The following is a 19,210-nucleotide window of genomic DNA, read 5'->3' as shown; positions in this document are numbered from 1 at the left end:
TGGCATCACATTGACAATCTTTATAGATGATTGACTATAGGTTTTGGTTTCCATCCAGATGTCTGCAAGTCACCACAGTCTTTAACCTGTTTGTCAGCAAATGCTCATGCATTTCCAAGAGATTGAGGCGACTATTTCTGAGGAAAAGAAGAAACCCAAAGATAACTGACTAAGGAGGACATGGGGTAGCAGCTATTTGACAAAACTAGTCAAGCAACTAGTCAATTCTCTGTTCCAGGAATGGGTTGCTGCCTGGGAGATCCATTAGAACATGTATCCAGCTCACAAGAGACTCATGTGCTTAAAGACCTCTGCAATCCTCAGAAGGCTCATCCTTGACTGTCCACAGAACTCCAGTGGGATGCCTGGATGACATGAATCTCAGTCCCACCTCGACATCTTTATGGCTACCCCTCTTCTCTGGTCTGGCCTCACCTGCTCTCAGGACTCCTAGTATCTCTCTGTATCATCAGGTCAGGCTGTAGATTTTTCCAAACCATGGCCTCCATTTGGTTTGTGATTTTGTATGTGTTCCCATCTTTGTGATTTAATACCCTGCCTTTCATCATATTGCCTACCTCCATTTTCTTTCCTCTCAACTTCTTTTTTAATGCTATTTACAACTTCCTTAAGCCCAGAGCAGCATAGCGATCTTTCAGTGTCTCCACTGATATACCCCAATGATTTTTCTAACCCAGGTTTTTCTCTCCACTCTACTTAATTTATGTTTTAGCAAATAGGAACTTTAGATTGTTCCATTCAAGAGTATTTCGGGTTATCGCTTTTATCAAAGAGATCAGGGCACTGAAGGAGGCCCTGTGAGGCACCTTTGTTTATTCTTAGGAGTGACTGGCTTGCTCTGCTTGCAATAAGACGATGGGGATGTGGGCGTGCAAGCGCAGCGTTCTTAGGTTGTGCCTCTCTGCTCCGCTGCCCTGTGTCAATGCCGCTGGGCACTGGCAGAGTGCGCCTTGAACAACCATTATGTGGACAGCAGCTGACTCTCAAACCCCTGGAGATAAGGCAGACCCTGGGTCCTCTTTGCTGAGGGACACCCGCTTCTTAGGAGCAGGCCTCTGAGGGGGTGCAACTTTTCCTTTCTCCTCCCCCACAATCTTCCCTTTTTCTCAGAGCTGTGGAGGAGGTTTATGACAACTGTCACTCATAAGCACAGGTTTTTATTGAGGGAGTCTCCTCCTAAAGGAGTTGAAATAGGACAGAAACCAAGACAAGCTTACATTTCTGACTTTTTGGAAGTGTGGGAAGTGATTAAGGAGTTTGGGGGAAAAATGAGTATAGCTGGCAATACTCAGGGCTTACTCTCGGCTGTGTGTTCAGGGATTACTCCTGCAAGAGTTCAGGGGACTACCTGGGGTGCTGGACAGTGAACCCTAGTTGACCACATACAAGACAAGAGCCTTAAGCACTTACTATCACTCTGGCTCAAGCCTACATTTCTGGGTCATCTTTTGGCCTTTTTCCCTTTTCCTGAGATCCCACATCTTCTTATTTATAACTCACTTTGACCTTGGACCCTGGCCTCTCTCTTCATGCCAAACATGTTCCAAGGGGGAAACAGCACCTTCAAGTAGACAGTTACCTGGCTTGATAAGCTTGGAGACCAGTAGCCAAAGGGAAAACCCATCACTCCACTCCTGGAAATAAATCCCATTGTATTTGCATTTTAATTTTCCACATAAACAAAGGCTCAGAGTACTCGCTTGGGCAGCATCACTGGACGAATTTAATTAGAAATGAAAAGTTTATAGGGCCCTCTTTAATGCGATTAATGCTCAGTTAACATTTATCACATCCGTTGGCTGGAATCGCCTTTTCTAAGCAGTCATGGGCCATGAAATGAATTTCCTGCAACTTTTTTCTTGTCTCCACCCTGGGAGGTCATCCCCTATGGGGTCTGTGCTGACCTCCATGAAAGACTTGGTTGGCCCTAGTCCTGGGCCAGCAGTGTCCTTGTGTGAGGTGAGGGACAGAGTTGTAAGAGGAAGATTGACCACTATTTCTAGGGGGAACTGGACCAGAGCCAGACTGGTTAACAGGCTACAGAGTCTCTATTTTAAGGTGCCCTCCTGCAAACACATGTGTCTGGTTCACTTTGGTAACTAAAAAATTAGCTGGGACTGGCCAGTGCTGGGCCTCTCCATCTTCACTTTTCTCCTGGCCTCAACCAGCTTCTTTCTACTCAATTCTCCAGGCTCTGTGGGGTTTTTCCCTCTTGGCCCTGGGGACCTAGGGCAGGATGTGTGGGTGGCTGGATGTGCCTATTCCCAGTAGAAAGTCTCCACCCTACTGTGCCAGCTCAGGGGCAGCAGAGTGGAGCAGGAGAACATGACACCACTATTGGTCCCGGGAGGAAGGATGGCCTTCCTTATCTTATCAAATGCTCTTTGCTCTTCAATTAGAGTTGGCTGAGATTAGCCTTGCAAGCCACTAGCTCACCTAAGTCATGAAAAGAGAGGAAGAGAAGAGGAAGGGGTGGGTTAGGAAAAGGCCCCAGAATGAAAAGGAGATCAATAGTTTGGCCTTTGTTCACACCTAGGGCATATGCCTGTGAGCCCCCTCAGTAGAAACAAACCTAACTAACAGCTGGGATCAATTCTCCTAGGACTATTACCCCCAACCACCTAACAACACCGCATCCTCACGGGGCAAATGTGCATGTGCTTGTACATGCAAACAAAGGTGGTGGACCAATACCTCAGGACAAGTGTCACAACCATCCCAGAGCTCTCCCTCTGGGTAATACCATGAAGAAGCCAGTCAAGGCATTGCAGGCTTCCCACTGGAGCCTTTCAGCCAGAAACCCTCTCCCCAGCTCCTGTTGACAAGAGCCTTGCATGAAACCTGACAGCGTCCCAGGACATGAGGGGCAGAGGCCACAGAAGCCTGGTGTACACACGTGTACACAAACGACCACAAAGGCTGCTGATACACAACCACCAACTCTAGTACCACTCTCAGACAGGCACTGTCTTGTCCTATAGAATTAGGATGAAGAAATAGGGACAGTGTGTGTGTGTGTGTGTGTGTGTGTGTGTGTGTGTGTGTGTCCTCCCTGACCACCTCTAATGTCTCAAGCTTGGTCCTGCTGCCCAGCCAGGCATCCTAGTGTCCATTTCCTGTGCTCTGGGGGCACACTGTGCCCATCCATCCTCTCTCAGTCCTTCCTCTTTCTGGTTTCCTACAATTATCTTCTTTCTGCCCTGCCTTCCTGCCTCCGAACTCTCTCTTCCTCCTGCTAAGAGCTGCCCAACAGTCTCAGGCTTCTTTTACTCCTAGTAGAGACTGGGCAAGCTGAGCAAGTAGAGACTGGTAGAGGAGGATATAGTGCAGTAGAGTGGCAGAGCCCTGGGCATAGGTTGCTCTCTCCTGTTGCACCAGGAAAACAGGGACCTCCATGCCTCTGGGTCTTTCTCGCCTGTTCCCTTCTGTCAGGAGCCAGACTTGCAAACTCACTGCCATACGGGCCTTGCAGTGAGTCAAGCACCCACTTCAGATGCCTTCTTCTCCCAAGCTTGCCTTTGCTCCTCCACTTTTTTCCTCTCTACCATCTCTCCCTCTTACCTTCTCCTTTTTGCTTTTGTGACTCCATCAGTTACCCTGTCTCTCTGCAGCTCCCTCCATGTCCTGACTGAGGGGAACTGTATCCAGTGGTTCCCTTCAAGTCTGGAATACCCTGCTTTGTGCTGTGTATACACTTTTTTTCCCCAAACCCCTCTAGGCCGCAGAACTCTGAGGTCAGTGTAGGTCTTTTTCTTCTCCTCACCTCTTTACCTCTATTCTCTTTACTTTTTTAAGTTTATGGGCCATACCCAGTGGTGCTCAGGGGCTACTTTAGGTTCTGTGCTTAGGGATTGCTCTGGATAGTACTTAGGAGACTAGGTGGTGGAATCTGAAACTTTTGCATGCAAAGTGTGTGACACTCAGCCCTTGGAGCTCTCTCCTGGCCCTCCAATGCCTCCTTCCCAACTCCTTCCTCTGTGGCTACTCCTGCTATAAAGTAGACCTTTCTCTCCCTTTCTAGTTCTGCATTTGGCCTGAAACAGAGATAAGTTCTGTCCAGTAACATGATCCAGAGACTGTGGACCACAAGCTCAAGCCAAACCAAGCTGGATGATGAGTTCTATTGCCCAACCAGAAATTTTAAAAAGGAAAAGTCAAATTTTATTGTCTTTTGTCTAGGCCTGTGAGTTCAGCTCACACCTCAAGCTCATCTCCACCTGCTGCGAAGAGACCTTAGCTACACTTGTCTCTCAGGGCCCATTTTTCTTCCATCTGCCTTTTTAGGTGCATTTGTCTATCCCTCGGGTCTCTCTGACAAACGTGGCCTCTCTGGAAAGCCAGCAATTTTACTTCTCCCTTGCACTGGAAAAACACAATGTCTTCTGGTAAGGTTCTCCAGTCTAAAAGACCAGAGAGACAGTGCAGCCGATCAGGTACTTATTGCATACAACCAAGCCAAATTCAGTCTTGGCCTATATGGTCCCATGAGGTGCTTGGGTGATCCCAGAGAGCAAACTCTGGCATAATCACTGAGCACCACTAGGTGTGGCCCCCAAATAAAACAAAAAAAATTTTCATAAGCCTCGCTGCTTTTGAGGCTGTTGAGGAGCCCTTATCTCTCCTGTCTCTCTCCCTACATCTTTACAGCCCCAGGGTCCTGCTCCATTGCCACCTGCCCATGCCATTCTCTGCTTTCGCACCATCTGGCTTCTCTCCATGGGCCCTGGTCTCTATCCTCTCCAGCTAAGTGATTCTCCACCCTGATTCTCCAGCCAGTGCCTGACTTCTGGAAGAGGACTAGAGACTGCAATGGGATGAGCCCTGGAGAGCTACTGCTTCCCATGGAGGGACCTGCAGGGAGGGGGTACATGAATCTAGACTGAGCCCCGAAGGGCATCTTCTTTTTTTGTTTTTGTTTTTTGTTTTTTTTTGTTTTTGGGCCACACCCGGCATTACTCAGGGGTTACTCCTGGCTGTCTGCTCAGAAATAGCTCCTGGCAGGCCCGGGGGACCATATGGGACACCGGGGATTCGAACCAACCATCTTTGGTCCTGGATCAGCTGCTTGCAAGGCAAACACCGCTGTGCTATCTCTCTGGGCCCCCGAAGGGCATCTTCTCAGCTGCTTATACTGTGAGTCCCTCTCCCTGGTGCTAACATGCAATGAAAATGCAAGGGAAAGTTTGCTTCATTTGCTCTACAGAATCTTTAATCCAGTGTACACAGGGGGCCCCTTTGTACAGTGGCCTAACACCCACCTCAGTAGCTGGCCTACAGGGACCAAGAAGGAGGCATCCAGTTTGTATCTGTGACTGCAGATGCCATGTCCTGTGAGCCTTCCAGCCTTTCACACATACTGCAATCTTAGCAGACACACCAATCCATATTACCTCACAGCGGAGCACTCAACCTCTGTGACTAGAAACCATCACAGATATATTCAGCCTTCAGAGCACCAGATTAGCAGACACATTCAGCAGGGGAAAAATGCTCAACTCAGTAGTTGTATGATAGATACGGGATCCAAGACAACCTTATTTTCTGCCTGTTCATACCGCACTGGTATTTGGAACTGCTTGTGGAATTCTGAGCACCCCTTAGATTTGCCTGGAGTCCTAGGATCTCTTTTAGATTCCCTGAACCCTGTGGCAGGGTGGAGGGTGCGGGGATCTTGAATGGAGCATAGGCACCTCAGCACTGTGTCTCCAGCCGGAAACTCATTTTTGCCACCTCATTCAGAGGATGAAGCTGTGGATGCTAGAGAAGTCCTAAACCCTCTAGGGTTTAGGGTCCACAGGATTCAGAGAACAGGTTAGCTGCCTTTACTACATTCTCGTAAAGAGCATAAAGTGGACCTGTTCTAAAATACATATATACAGTCAGGTCGGAAAAATCATAAGTAGGGCATTGCCTTGCATACGCTGAACTGGGCTTGATCTCTGGCATGACATATGGTCCCCCAAGCTGACCAAGAGTAATCCCTGAGTGTAGAACCAGGGAAAAACCTGAACATTGCAGTGTGCCCCCTCCCCCAAAAGAAATAATATCTAATAAAAAAATAAATAAAACACATACAGTCTCATAAACTAATGTCACCTCAATTTTTAAAAATAAAAGGAAATAGAAACAATAGAGTGGGGAAGGAGAAGGGTAGCCCCCTAACTGAGGTTGCAGCTCCTAGGAGCAATATGAGGGGTTTAGGACAGACCAGAGGGGCAGCGTGATGGAATGGCTAGAGGGAGAGAGCTGAGAATGAGAACAGACTGGAGATCTTGCTTCAGGGATTCCTCTGCTCCATCTCACTAAAAATGAAAAGCAGGACCCCTATCCATGTGGCCTCTCAGGAGTCTTTCTTTATACTGCAGGGTCTTGGGGATGGTTGAGTCACCTTTTGGCCCAGTTACTATTGCTGTTGCTCTTTCTCTAAAAACTCAGTTTTTCCTATACAGAAGCCCTTATCATCTCCAGCACAGACACCCCAATCCATTCTTGCAGGATAAGCCCATTTCCCAGTGATTCCCCATGCCCCCACGCCCCACAGTACCTCAAATGCCTAGATCTACTTTAGACCGTGATCTCAACCATGTGCCAGCTTGCACACAAAGCCACAATCATGCCCAGCCTCACCCTTAGGCCCTCTCTCTATTCCTGCATTACACACCCCTTGTTCCTTCTCTAGGGGCTGATCTTACTTGGTCCCATCTCCACTTGGCTAATTCCCCCTGTGGCCCCTGTATTGAACTGTTGTGTTGTCCATTTCCCTGTGACAAGGGCTCTGGTTACAGAGTTATTGATTGGTTTTCATGCAGACAGATGGGCCCTTTCCGAGCTTCCATCGAAATCCTGGGCTGTATGGGCTGATTGTTGCCTCTGAGGGTGTAGAATTGCACTGGAGACCACCCTCCATGCAACCTCCTTTGCCCAGGCTGTGGATGGTAATAAATGGAAGCAGCCTGAGCTATAATAAAAGCAATTGAGTAGGTTACCTGTGCAGACACAAGATTTATGCCTCTTCATATTTGATGTGATTGTTTTATTGAGTTCTCAGAAGAGTTGGGACACTATTTACTTATTTGTCTAGGCTTTCTCTGCCCTTTCTTCTGTATTACCCTCCCAAACCCACCTAGATATAAACAACAACCCTCTCCAGTCTTTGTCTCTTCAAGAGACTCCTGCTGAGGTAGGACCTCAGGGCAACCAGCTATTGCGGCCTCCACACCAGCCAAAAGGGAACTGATCAGACTAGTATGATTGCTGGCCAAGAAGGCCAATTGAAATAACTTAGAAACAATACTAGGCTTTCCAGGAAGACAATGTCAGAGGCTTCTTTTAAGAAATAAGGAAACCAATGACCATGCCTATGTTACCCTTTTTTAATAACAGGGATCTCAATAGCTGAGCAAAGCTGCTGAGATACAAACTACTATGTTGTTCTGTTATTTGTGACCTAGTCTGATAGGCAGGTTTAAGGCCACAGAGGCAAATCCTTTGTCTTCATTGCGCTCATTTCTCTATGCAGAAGTATTCTTAGTCCATCAGCTTGCCTTGAATTTTTGCTATGGGGGCAAACAATGGTAAGAGTTTGGAGCAAAAACTGATGAGATTGTTTTCCTCTGAATCAGCTTTAGCCAAGACTAATCCCAGAGTCCAACATCTCATATTTCTAGAATCTGGATTTCAGAGAATATTGTCCCTAGCCCTGAACATGTCTTCAACTTTCTCTCAGTGAAAGATGAGTGTGATTGACCCTCCGACTTAATGGGACTGGTCTTTGAATAAACAGCTGGTAGGTCAATGTCAACCCACTCCCAGACCTCTAATGAAGAACAAAGACCCATGAACAACAAGGGATAAAATTCTTTAATAGCTCTGGGTTACAGACTCCTAGAAGCCAACATGCCACTGCTCTGAGAATGTGTCCACTCAGAACTCAGCAGGTTTATAGCAAGTACATGTGTGTATAGCAGCTGATTCCTTAGAAACTGACTCTGAGAGACCGAACTCCAGAAATGAAGGGCAAGGAGAGCCCTGATCTTCAAAAGTACAGAGCATACTGCACAAGGAAGAGATCCTTGCATGAGGATCAGCTAATTTCAAGCCAGCACCTTCAGAGACACTTCAGAGGCACTAGATTCTATGGAATCTGGAGTCTGTCCTTACTCTATATTCAAGGCTAGACTTGGAGCCAGATCGATAGCACAGTGGTAAGGCATTTGCCTTGCACGCAACCAACGCAGAACAGACGGCGGTTCGAATCCCGGCATCCCATATAATCCCCCAAGCCTGGCAGGGCTGATTTCTGAGTACAGAGCCAGGAGTAACCCCTGAGCATCGCCAGGTGTGACACCCCCCCAAAAAAAAAAAGACCTAGACTCTATCCAGAGCAACAACCAAACCTGCAGACTGTCATATAGTCAAGAAAATCCTCTTGTCTGGTTAACTACTCAGGGTTGTAATGACTTCCCTCACCTTTAGCAGCTTTCCTGCCTCCCCTCCACACACACACTTTCAGGCCATTTCCCACCCCTGTGTCATCTCAAGTCACTTGAACACCTGCCTTCTAGTAGGCACACCCTACAAGCACAAGAGTTGATCACTCTGGAACCAGATTAATAGTATGTATAGTGGGTAAAGTACTTGCCTTGCACATGTTCAACCTGAGTTAGATCTCCATACCTCTGTATGGTTCCCTGAGTGGCACCAGGAGTGATCCTAAACTAGGAGTAAGTCCTAAGCAATACTGGGTATGGCCCAAATCCCTTTTGTTCCACTCCCCCCCCAAAAAAAAAAGAGTTGATCACTCAATATTCAGTAACCAATCACCAAATATTGAGAATGATTCAAATAAATTTCATGTGCTAAGAACATTTGGTATTCATCATACTGACTCAACACTCCAGATTTTTGACAGTGGCCTGGGTTTAGAAGACCTCCTTGACTTACTCTATGGGCTCAATGAGGTCTTCGTATAAGGATTTGCCAAGTAAGAATGTGAGTTGGATGTTTAAATCTTTCTCATAAACAGAAACAGAAAAAGCCAAAGTCCATTTTAAAGCATGGAAAGCAATTTTGTTTATAACCATGATAACATATTTCAAGTAACAACATCTGTTTTGGGGAAGAGATGAAGAAACCTTCCCACTTGGCTCAGGAGGGTGAGATGTATAGACTGACCCTTGCCAGCTGCTTCAATAACACCTCAGCATGGACCAAGCTCTAAACTCAAAAGCTGCCCACTCCCCAGTGCATGTACTGGGGAAACCAGTACATGAAGAAAACTTGAGGAAAACCTCAAGGCTCTGCCGACTGTCTGAGAAGTCTCACCCAGCGCCCTGGCATTGCCAGGGCCAGCAGCAACACTCAGCCTTTTGCAACAATCATCCGGGCTATAGGGAGCAAATCTCTAAGACAAACCTTTTCCCTTCCTACTAAAGCATCAACAAATAAGTCTGGAGCCCCTGCTATCACTCTAACTCAGCAGTAGATGGAAAAGTTTCTGGAATTCTTTTTAAAATAGGAACAAGGAGTCAGAGAGAAAGAGCAGGGGTTAAGGTATCTGTCTTGTACATGACTGACCCAGTTCAATCCCAGGCACCACATATGGTCTTTTGAGCCCCACAGGATGATCCCAGGCACAGAGCAAAAGTAAGCCCGGAGTAACACCAAGTACGGCCCCAAAAGAAACAGGAAAATAAGGAACATGGAGGAATTCTATCCCAAAGCAAATCAAAAAATCCCCAATGGCTCCTTGTTACAGAGTCAACCAGAAAATTAACCTGCCTACCCAAAAAAACCGAAGGGCTGCACTGCTGGCAGCTACTCTACACCTCTCTTCTCCCCAAAACACCCACCCACAGATGGCTGTTGCCCCCAGGACCCACTCTGAGTGGTGTCTGCAGCTGTCTGAGACCTGAAGCTGCAGTGGGCTATCCTACTCTCATGCCCCTGGAGCTTCACCTTCCTACTTTCTTCCAGCTCTCGCACATGTACCTTGAGATCTTTGGAGCCTGATTCTGGGACCACTTGTTCCCCCTGCTTCCCGTGGCTTTTCAGAATGAGAGAACCCTAAACTTCTACCTGAGCCAGTTTTCCAAATCAGCTCTGTTAACAAGGAGCCTACATTGGGGAAAAGGGACATAGGAGTGCTGGCAGTGTGAGGAACAAGGGGACAGATCATGCCAGCCTTGATTGCTCAGGGGCCTCTACCCAGCATACAAAGCAAATCCCCTGAACAGACACATCTTATTTTACAAGCTGCTTTACCCCTCCCGACCCCAAATGCTCTCAGAGGCAGCAGCCGGCAGCGTTTGCTGGAACATTCTGTAGCACTCTCACCATAGCAAGGCCTCTCTACCCACTCCACCCAGGACACAGGCCAGACCAGGGCCCCTGCTATGGGCCTCCATAACTCCCCTCAGTCCTCTACCCCTTCCTAATCAACACCCCATCCCAGCCCCAAGGCTGCCCCAGCCTCTTCCTCTGGCTTTTAAATGCAAAAGACTTTTCTTTTTTCCAGCACCCCCTGCATCTTTCTCCAGCGCCTAGGGAAGGGGTCTGAATGTCAAACTATTGCGCTTTCAATAAATACCTGGCTGTCAGGCCCAGGGAGCTGGAGGGTTTTCAGAAGGTGTATAATTAACTGATCAGTATTATGTTACCCTCTTCATAACTGAATAACCATTTTAATACAGATGGCACACACCGGGATAATTTCTGGGGTCGCCTCGCAGTAGTTACTGCACGAGTGTGGCAGAGGGAATCTTCTTTAGCCAAGGTACATTCTACCAGCTAATTTTACCTGCTGTTCTCAGGATGATTTGGGATAATTCCATATCATTTGAAAAATATTTCAAAAAAAAAAAAACAACCTGATATGGGATGCCAGTTTCAGAAGAAAAGGCACTCTCTGAATTATTGATAGTCCTGAGAATGAGCCTATGAAGAGGGCAAAGAAAAACAAGAGTATGAAGCTCTCCTCATTTTTTCTAGTGGGGGCATTTGCCTTAAAACCAGGGCAGGAGTGGAACAGCCAGGGCTGTTTGGCCAGAGCTATGGACAAGTCTCGCATAGGCTATAGACTATTTGGGGGTCCCAGGTTCTGAGCAAACACAAGAGGTTCCCCAGACAGCACAGTGGGTGTCGAAGAAACTGGGAAATGAGTTTGTGCTCTTCCATGTCCTGCTCAAGGCAGCCTGTCAACTCCAGCTGCTAAGCCTGTGGTTAGAAGAACTATGCTAAGGGGTGTCTGAGGGGTGAGAGCCATGCCTGAAGGTTCCTCAGGAGGGGATACAGGTCCCTCCCTGCCTGCCTGCCTGCCACCCCACTCCTCTACACCCTGCCAACTACTGGCCACTGTTTGCTTTCCAAGCCTGAATCCTTATGCTTACAGGCCGGAAATTGGGTGTGGAGCTTGATAGCAAGGCTTGGACTCCCGGGAGGCAAGCTTTGTGGGAGTTGGCAGAGTGGGTGGGGGAGCCAGGACAGTTGGCTGCCCCTGGGGAAGGGAGCACGCCTTCAGAAAGGGAAGTCTGTTTGGAGGTGATGAATAGACACTGGTCATTTTCAAGTCTTCGGCTCTGGGCTGTGATTGTCTCAGATACCGAGGCGCGTAATCTTGGAGTCTTAATTACCACAAACACTTGGATTCATTTCCAGGACGCCAGCAGGAGAAGCCTGGCGGGGAATACCCGGTCCAGAGTTGGAGATACCCTTCTCTCTCTCTCTCTCTCTCTCTCTCTCTCTCTCTCTCTCTCTCTCTCTCTCTCTCTCTCTCTCTCTCTCTCTCTCTCGCTCTCTCTCTCTCTCACATCCCCTCTCTATAGCTGCCCAAAGGACTTAAGGTAGGAAGCAGGAAGGAAAGATGGAGGCTGGAAAAAGAAGCAAGACTCGGTGCTGAGTCCCACCCCGCAGACCCACAGGTTCCAGGCAGCTCACTTACCTGTTGATGGAGGAGACACTGGGCACGGTGTCATTGTCGCAGATGCCCTCTGCTAGGAGCCTGTCTCGGATCTCCCAGGCGAACATAGTTGGGTTCTGGCGCTTGTATTCGGCAATCTTGTCCACCACTTTGGGCGTTGCCACTTTGGGCTTAGAGCCGCCGATCACCCCAGGCTTGATGCTGCCGGTCTCGTAGTACCTGCGCCGGAAGCCGGAAGCCGGTGGGGTTCAGGGAAGCAGGTGGTGGCCTTAGCAGGGGTAGGACCCCCCTTCGCACCCCAATGCAGACAGCAGCACAGGAAAGGGATGGCCCAGCAAGGCTGAGTCAGCATCCAGTGGGAGCTTGGCCAGGACAGAGGGACTTGTGGCTAAAGGATGAGGGGGAGCAGGTCAGGGTGCCCTCTCTGCTGGCTGTCATCGGTTCCCTTAGAGCGCTTTAGGAAGTGCAGGAGTCTGTGGACCAACGAGGGCTGAAGGTGCCCAGCAACCCTCTTCCCACCTCCCCAGCGCTGACTTTCATGCCCCTGGGAACCTGTGTTCATTCTGTTCCGTTCCTTGTGAAGTCCCATAGAAGGCACTTCACCTCTAGAGAATGGAAGGGGGTTGTACCTCCAACCCACTCTGGCTCTCACAGTGAAAACCTCCCTTGCCCCTGGTCTCCCGACTTGGAACCAACTACGCGGCTAGAGTCCCTGAACTTGCTGCTGAGGGGGCGGCAGGGGTAGGTTTCCCAGGGGCAGCTCTGAGGCCCTCACCTGCCCAGGATTTTGCTGACACAGCCGTGGCTGACCCGCAGCTGCCTAGAGATGTCGCAGGGACGCACGCCCTGGTGGGCCAGCTCCACGATGCGCTGCCTCACTACGTCGGGCAGGGGCCGGCCGTTCACAAACACCCCCCCAAGCTGATTCACACCCCCGTGCCCTGCTGGGGAGAGACAAGAAAAAAACACAACACCCCACACACAGCAGGGGCCAGCCATTAGTCAGGGTCAGAGGCCAGGGACCTGAGAAGAACAGGCAGGGCAGAGGGGAAGGTGGTCCAGCTGTGGGGGTGGGGGGCAAGGGACAGCACGGACTACAGCACAGCTTGAAAACCCATGACTGGGGCTAGGAACCGCATTTCTGACCCACCCTGGAGAAGCTGTGCGCAGCCCTCGGGCCAAAGCTCTGGGGCAGGATAGGGCTGGAGACTAGTGCAAGGCCAGGCAGAGAATGAGAGAAGGGACAGGGAATCAGACTGGGGGGAAAGGGAGAAGAGGAGCAGAAAAACAGCAAAGGGGGGAGTTATGCCAAGACCAAAGAAAGTAGGAAAGAGAAAAGAAAGGGCCTGCCAGGGAGTTCAACCACGCGGTGTAGGATCCTGCCAGAGCTGCTGGAGACTAAGAGCCGGAGAGGGCTTGGAGGAGGAGGATTTGAGGGAGGGGGGCCTAGGTGGATTGATTCTACATACAAAGACCAGGTCGCTGGCTCTTTGGCTCTCGACCTCTTTCCTTGTGTTTATTTTAATCAGATCCGAAGTTTTCCTATACCTGTCCCTGGTTTTGTTTTTTTGCTAAAAACAACAACACACACGCACAACGGTTCTTCTTTCCTTTGTTTTCTCTACATTTAGCTATTTGGGGGTTATTATAAGCCCTCGGGCCCCCCTTCTTCCTTAAAAAAAAAAAAAAAAAACGGGGAGAAAGAGACCTGGCTGCCGAAGCCGGCTGTCCGGAGCCGGCAGCGCACGGACCGTCAGTGGCAGTGGAGCGGGGCGGGGAAGCCAGGTCGGCTTGATCCCTCGCTCCTGCCGGCTGGGCTGAGCCAGGCTCACCCACCCCACACCCCGCTTCACCTAGGTGGCTATGTATGGTCGCCCTGACAGGCTGAGAGCTCCGGGACACCCTGTGTAACGCAGCCCCTGCATGGATCCGATCTCTTAGCGCGCCCTAGCCACTTAGGAAGCCGCCGGGGCGAGGGCTAGGGTCCGGGTTGACATTCAGGAGGAAGGCGCGGGGCTTCCAGCGCGACTTCAGCGCCCGCTTCCCACCTCTCCGGGCAAGCCAAGAACGCTGCCCAGCCCTGCGTTTTCCCAGGCCTAGGGCGGTCTAGAAATCCTGCACCTAGAGCGACCCACCCGCCGCTGCGTCTACAAGCCTTCCCGGCGCCGCGCTCCGGAGGCTGAGCAAGGCCGAGGCGGGCCCACAACCTGCAGCCTCAGACTGGCCGAATGCTGGCGACTTTCGGAGAAAGCGGGGACATCTGCGCCCCGCTACTTGAGCGCCCGTCACCCTCCGGGTGACAAGGGCTGATGGGGGAAATCTCTAGGGTAAGGCCTATGAGAGTGGAAGAGTAGGAAACCCCTAATTTTGCTCTACACCCCGGTTAGTGTCCCTAGCTCTAGCTTTGCTACACACACACACACACACACACACACACACACACACACACACACACACACACAAGCACACACACACACAAGCACACGCGCGCGCGCGCGCACACACCTCCAAACCCCAACCATCAATAATTTAGGCCCCGGGAGAACTCGCGTTACCGGTCTGAAAAGGCGGCAGCTGCGGGCAGAAGAAAGATGAATAATTCAGCTTTCCCGGGCTCCTGGCCCGGCCCCTTGTCCCCAATCTTTGGGGTGGGCTCAGAAGGGGAGCCCGGCGGGAGTCCAGGTTGGGGGCCGAGCTGGGCGCAGAGTCGGGCCTGGAATGCGCTGCCGCCGCCGGCGCCGACTCGCGCTGCGGCTTAGGCTGGCCCGCCGGCCCCCAACCCGCCCGGCGTCCCGCTCTCTCTCTCTCGCTCTCTCTCTATTCCCGGCACCTTCCGCTCGCCTGCATCCCCTTTGGGATTCTAGTGGCTCTCACGGGACGACCAGAGCTTGGAGAATACCCCGCGGATGCGGCAGAAGAGGAGAGAGAAAGAGAGAGAGAGCTGGTCCGGCGGGCTGCGCGGCCTCCGGCTCCGGAGAACTGCGAAGCCAGCCAGCCCTGTTCCATTCCTGGCCGAGCGGAGCCTGGAATGAACCGGGTCTCGCCACTCGCTGCACCTGAGCACCCCTGGCCCGTATCCTCTGGGCTTGGAAATGATGCAAAGAAATAAATTTTATTCTAGGAGAATTTTGTAAAGCTTCCCCCCTGTGATGCTAAATATATATTTAGAGAAAAACAGCTCTCCTGTCTCCCAGGCGTTCTTGTCTGAAGCAAGACCTGATCTAAGTCAGGTCTAAAAAGTTTTCCATGTGAAAAGTTACAAATCATACTTATTTATTAATCTCAAGAGGAGAACTTTTCCATTTATCTTTTTTTAAAGCCTGCAAATTTTTATTTCTCAAAGTTGTTCTACAAGCAAATGATACATGGTAGGCATTAAATCAATTCGAATTTTATTAAAAATAATTCCCCCTTTCCAATATTTTCCTTTAGTTTCTTCTCCTCTTGGTTTTTGGGAGGGATTTACTGTATGAATGCCTTTCTGTTTTCTTGTCTTTGCTTTCCCCTGTTTCGGGTTTTCTCTCTTTTCCCTCCACCTTTGGCATTTGTTTTCCTTTTGTTCTTTCTCTCATCCCTCTCTGTGCCTGTCCCGTCTCTGACTGGCTCTCGGGCTGGACCAGCCTCACCGGGGAGTGAGAAGCACACAAACAGCCTTCAGAGCAGGGGGGAATTCTACTGCCCAGGAGACTCCCCTAGAAGCCTCTTCCACTCTCGCTGACTTGGATTTCTCCCCAGAACCCCTTTGTTTTTGGAGTACCTCCTGGGGAGAGGTGGATAAAGATGACCACCTCGTCCTGCCAATCTCAGACTCCCAACTCAAGCTGAGAAGGTTTAGGAGAGGTCTGGGAGAAGGGAAAGAAAAGAAGTGGCAGGATTTCAAACCGGCCCCAAGAAGCCTTGGTTGGACTGGCAGGCTCTGGAGATCCTGGGAGTCAGGGTCAGAAGGGGATATCCACACCCCTACTTTTTCTGCCTAATTGTGCTCTCAGGGAAACTGCTGGAGCTGGAGCTGAGGTCTCTTCCTGGACAACCCGACTGGAACTTTGAGGAAGACAGAGATGAGGACAGGGAGGAGGGAGAGAGCGCAGACAACAGGACCCACTCAACCCCCTGGAAACTGCCTGCCTGCCTGCCTGCCAGCCGAGGAGTCCTGCAAGGGTGGGGGTAGGGTGGTCAGGAGTGGGGTGGCTAGAGCCAGAGGATGTATGTGTATATGCGTGTGGGCGCGCGCGCGACCGAGGGTCCCCCAACTCCAGAGAAGGTAGAAGGAAAGAAGGAAGGAAGGAAGGAAGGCGGTGATGTCAGCAGGAAAGGTAAAGAGGCAGGTGACAGGCAGCGGAGAAGGAGAAAGAAGGGGAGGTTTGGGACCGCTTGGAAGGAGAAAGATCGGAGGAGGGGGGCCGAGGAGGTAGCGTGGCCTCCGCGGTGGGACTTGGGACCTGAGCGTGGGGGACCGGGGCTGCGGGGGCCGGACACGCGATGGGGACGCTGAGCGCCGTGCAAGGCCAGGAGCCGGGCGCCGGTACTCACGGTGCATCGCGGAGAAGGGATCTGCTTTGCAGTGCATATCCATGGGGATGCAGAGGAGCGGGAGCAGCGCGGCCGCCGCCGCCGTGTCGCCTCGCAAACTCAACTTCAGGACTTGAGGGGGGAAAGGGAGGGACGGTGGGAGGGGGTGTGTGAGCGGGAGCCCGGTTGCGGCGGGGCGCACGGGGCGGGGGGCGCGGCGCTCCTGGCGAGGTCCTCCCGGGTCGGCCAGAGAGCCGGGCGAGCGCGCCGCCGAGGCAACTTCCCACCGTCGGGGCGCGGGGCTGGCCGGTCAGCAGAACGGCCCCGGGATGGCGGACGGGGCCGGAGGGTTCTGGGGGCGCATGGCGCTCGCCGCAGCTGCGGCCAAAGGGCTGAAGCTGGGCAGAGGTGGGGGAGAAAGACGACTCGCCCAGCTAGCTCCCCGGGAACCCGGGCATCGGACGCCGCGGAGAGCGCGGAGCAGGGGGCGGCCCGAGGGCGCTGGGCCGGGGCGCGCTAAGTGCTGGCGAGTTGGCGAAGTTGGCAGAGAAGTAGCAATCCTCGGAGGTGGAGCGGCGGGCGCCTCCGGGAGGGGAGAGCGCGGCCGGGCCCCCCGCCCCCCAGTAGAAGGCTGGCGCGCGTCGCCGCGGCCCAGGGCCGGGAAGGGAGGGAACGAGCGAGCGAGAGAGCGAGCCGAGCGGCGCAGGCGGCTGCGGGCGGGCCGGCCCCAGGTGGGTTGCGGCTGCGAGAAGACTCGGCCGGAGACTGGAGCTCGGGCGCCCGGTGTGTGTCTCTCTAAAAGCTGCAAAGCCCCCTCCAGACCCCCTCCCCCTCCCCGCGCTGGGAGATGGATGACTTGTCAGACAAAGGCAATAGATTCCACCACTCTGTGATTCGCCAGCGCCGGAGCCCGGAGCTTAGGCGAGGAGGGCCCCGCGCCTGTCACTCCGGTGCCGGCGAGGGGAGGGCCGGGAAGGGGGGAGCGGCGGGCGAAGGGAGAGGGAGGGAGGGGAGAAGGCCGGGGGAGGGGGCAGGGGAGCCCGGAATTAAAACTACGTGGAGAAACGAAACTCGCCGATAAGATAAACGTTAGATAAGGAGAAAGAGCGGCCGAGCGAAGGCGTATTCAGGCCACCACCGCTCGGGGCCTCGGAGCAGCGCCGCGCGCCCGAGCCGGGCTCCGAGGCGTCCGCTCACCTAACCTCGCGCTCCCGCGGCCCGTGCCCAGCCGGGCCGGGAGGGTCCCGAGTCCGGTGAACATCTATCTCCAAGTCCCCACCGCCGCCCTAACTCTGAGCTCTGAGTTCCCTTCCGCTCCTGGCAGACCCTTCCTTCCTTTGGCTGGTCCTTTCCCCATCGCCTGGTCCCTCCAGAGGTCCCTTCCCACCCGCGCCTCCCCAATTCTCTGGCCGGGGCACAGTGCCCCGCGGTGGCGTCCGCTCTCCCATCCTACGCGCGGCTGCCAGGAGGGCTCCCCTCGATCCCTTTCGGTCTGGGCCGCCCCGGACGCTCGGTCCAGATTCTGGAGAGGACGCACCTGACTCCGTGAGACCCAGCGGACGCCGGGAGAGCGCGGGGACTGGACTCCAGGACCTCCGGGAGGCAGGGAGAGGGGCTCGGGGAGGGAGCGTGCAGAGCCGCCGTGCGCGGCCCGCAGAGGACGCGGGAGCCCGCGCTGCCCGGTTGGGGAGAAGCGGCTGCGGCCGTGTCTGAGAGCCGCCCGCCGCCCGCTCTGCGTCCGGAGCCGCGCAGCCCGCGCGCTCGGCGGCCCTGCTCCGGCCCAAGCCGAGCCGCCGGCCCTCGCCCCCGCTCGCTCCCGCAGCCTCGCCCGCTCCGGTCCGCTCGCACACACCAGGCAGGAGAAGCCCTTTGTCTCCTAACTGGTTAAGTACAGAATATCCGGGAGATCTTTATGAAATATTTTCCCTCGTCTCATAAATCATCTTGGCACTTCAGCTGATGTTTTAACTCTCCCTCCCTCCCCCTGCTTGCCTGGGTCTGCGAAAGGGCGGCTCAGGGATGCGAGCCCTGCGCACTTGCCGCCGGGGCTCTCCGCGCCCGGGGCCCTGCACCCAGACCCGGGTGCTCGCACTAGCGCTGCTGTCCCTCTGGCCGGAGCCCAGAGCTGGGTGAGGGGCCACACCAGCTCGGTTCAGCCGGGCAGAGGCTGCTTTGGGGGCTTCTCAAACCCAGGTTTCCAGAGAGCCCTTACTTCTCTGGCTTAACCAGACTGGGTTCCTGAGCCCCCCCCCCTTTAGGGGCTTTGATGGGATCCCAGCTTTTTGGCCTCCTTCCTGGGGATCCTCGGAGCCCCAGCTTCACCTGCAGAGTGACTTCTGGAAGAAAGAAAACCCTTCTCTCCTGTCCCTCCCTCCTGGTTGTCACCCCCATCCCCACCCCACCCCTTCCTTTAGACTCTCCAGCAGGTTCTCCAGCGCTGGTGGCTCTGCGTCCGGCCCCGAAGGTCAGTCTCTTCCTCTCAATACCTGCAGATGGCGCTATCGGGTTTGCTTTGGCCTCACCACCCACGAACACGCACTAACTTCGTGTGGGGAGCGGAAAAGGAAACCAGAATTGCGTACCTAAAGGGGACGGTTTCCCGGACCTTAGGAGCAAGGGGCTGCAAGGTGGTGGTGGCGCAACCTCGCGCTTCCTCTTGGGAGGCGGTAACCCGATTAACTGAGGATGGGGAAGAGAGGTGCAGGGGCGCTAGGAACCGTGTTCTTTACTCTAGGTCTCCTGACTATGGTTCTAGAAGTTAAG

The 19,210-nt window shown here is 52.9% G+C and overlaps 1 protein-coding gene across 7 annotated transcripts in view; it reads right to left on the bottom strand.

Annotated features, from left to right (window-relative positions):
- Nucleotides 1-18,104, bottom strand: part of PAX2 (paired box 2) — an 85,869-nt gene extending 67,765 nt beyond the window's left edge. For 4 of the 7 annotated variants that reach the window (XM_049790886.1, XM_049764287.1, XM_049764286.1 and 1 more), the window contains exons 1-3: nucleotides 16,469-16,579; nucleotides 12,714-12,882; nucleotides 11,960-12,157 (exon numbers count right to left, since the gene is read on the bottom strand). In XM_049790886.1, coding sequence (XP_049646843.1) covers nucleotides 11,960-12,157; nucleotides 12,714-12,882; nucleotides 16,469-16,511 — 410 coding nt within the window. In that variant the 5' untranslated portion in view covers nucleotides 16,512-16,579. Of the gene's footprint in view, nucleotides 1-11,959; nucleotides 12,158-12,713; nucleotides 12,883-16,468; nucleotides 16,580-17,984 lie in introns of those variants that run through there. The other 3 variants (XM_049790887.1, XM_049764288.1, XM_049764289.1) reach the window with 2 other exon arrangements.
- Between the last annotated feature and the right edge of the window lie 1,106 nt (nucleotides 18,105-19,210).

This window comes from Suncus etruscus, chromosome 17, assembly GCF_024139225.1.
Source record: "Suncus etruscus isolate mSunEtr1 chromosome 17, mSunEtr1.pri.cur, whole genome shotgun sequence".
In the NCBI taxonomy this organism is placed as follows: domain Eukaryota; kingdom Metazoa; phylum Chordata; class Mammalia; order Eulipotyphla; family Soricidae; genus Suncus; species Suncus etruscus.
This window is presented reverse-complemented; position numbering and strand designations above follow the sequence as displayed.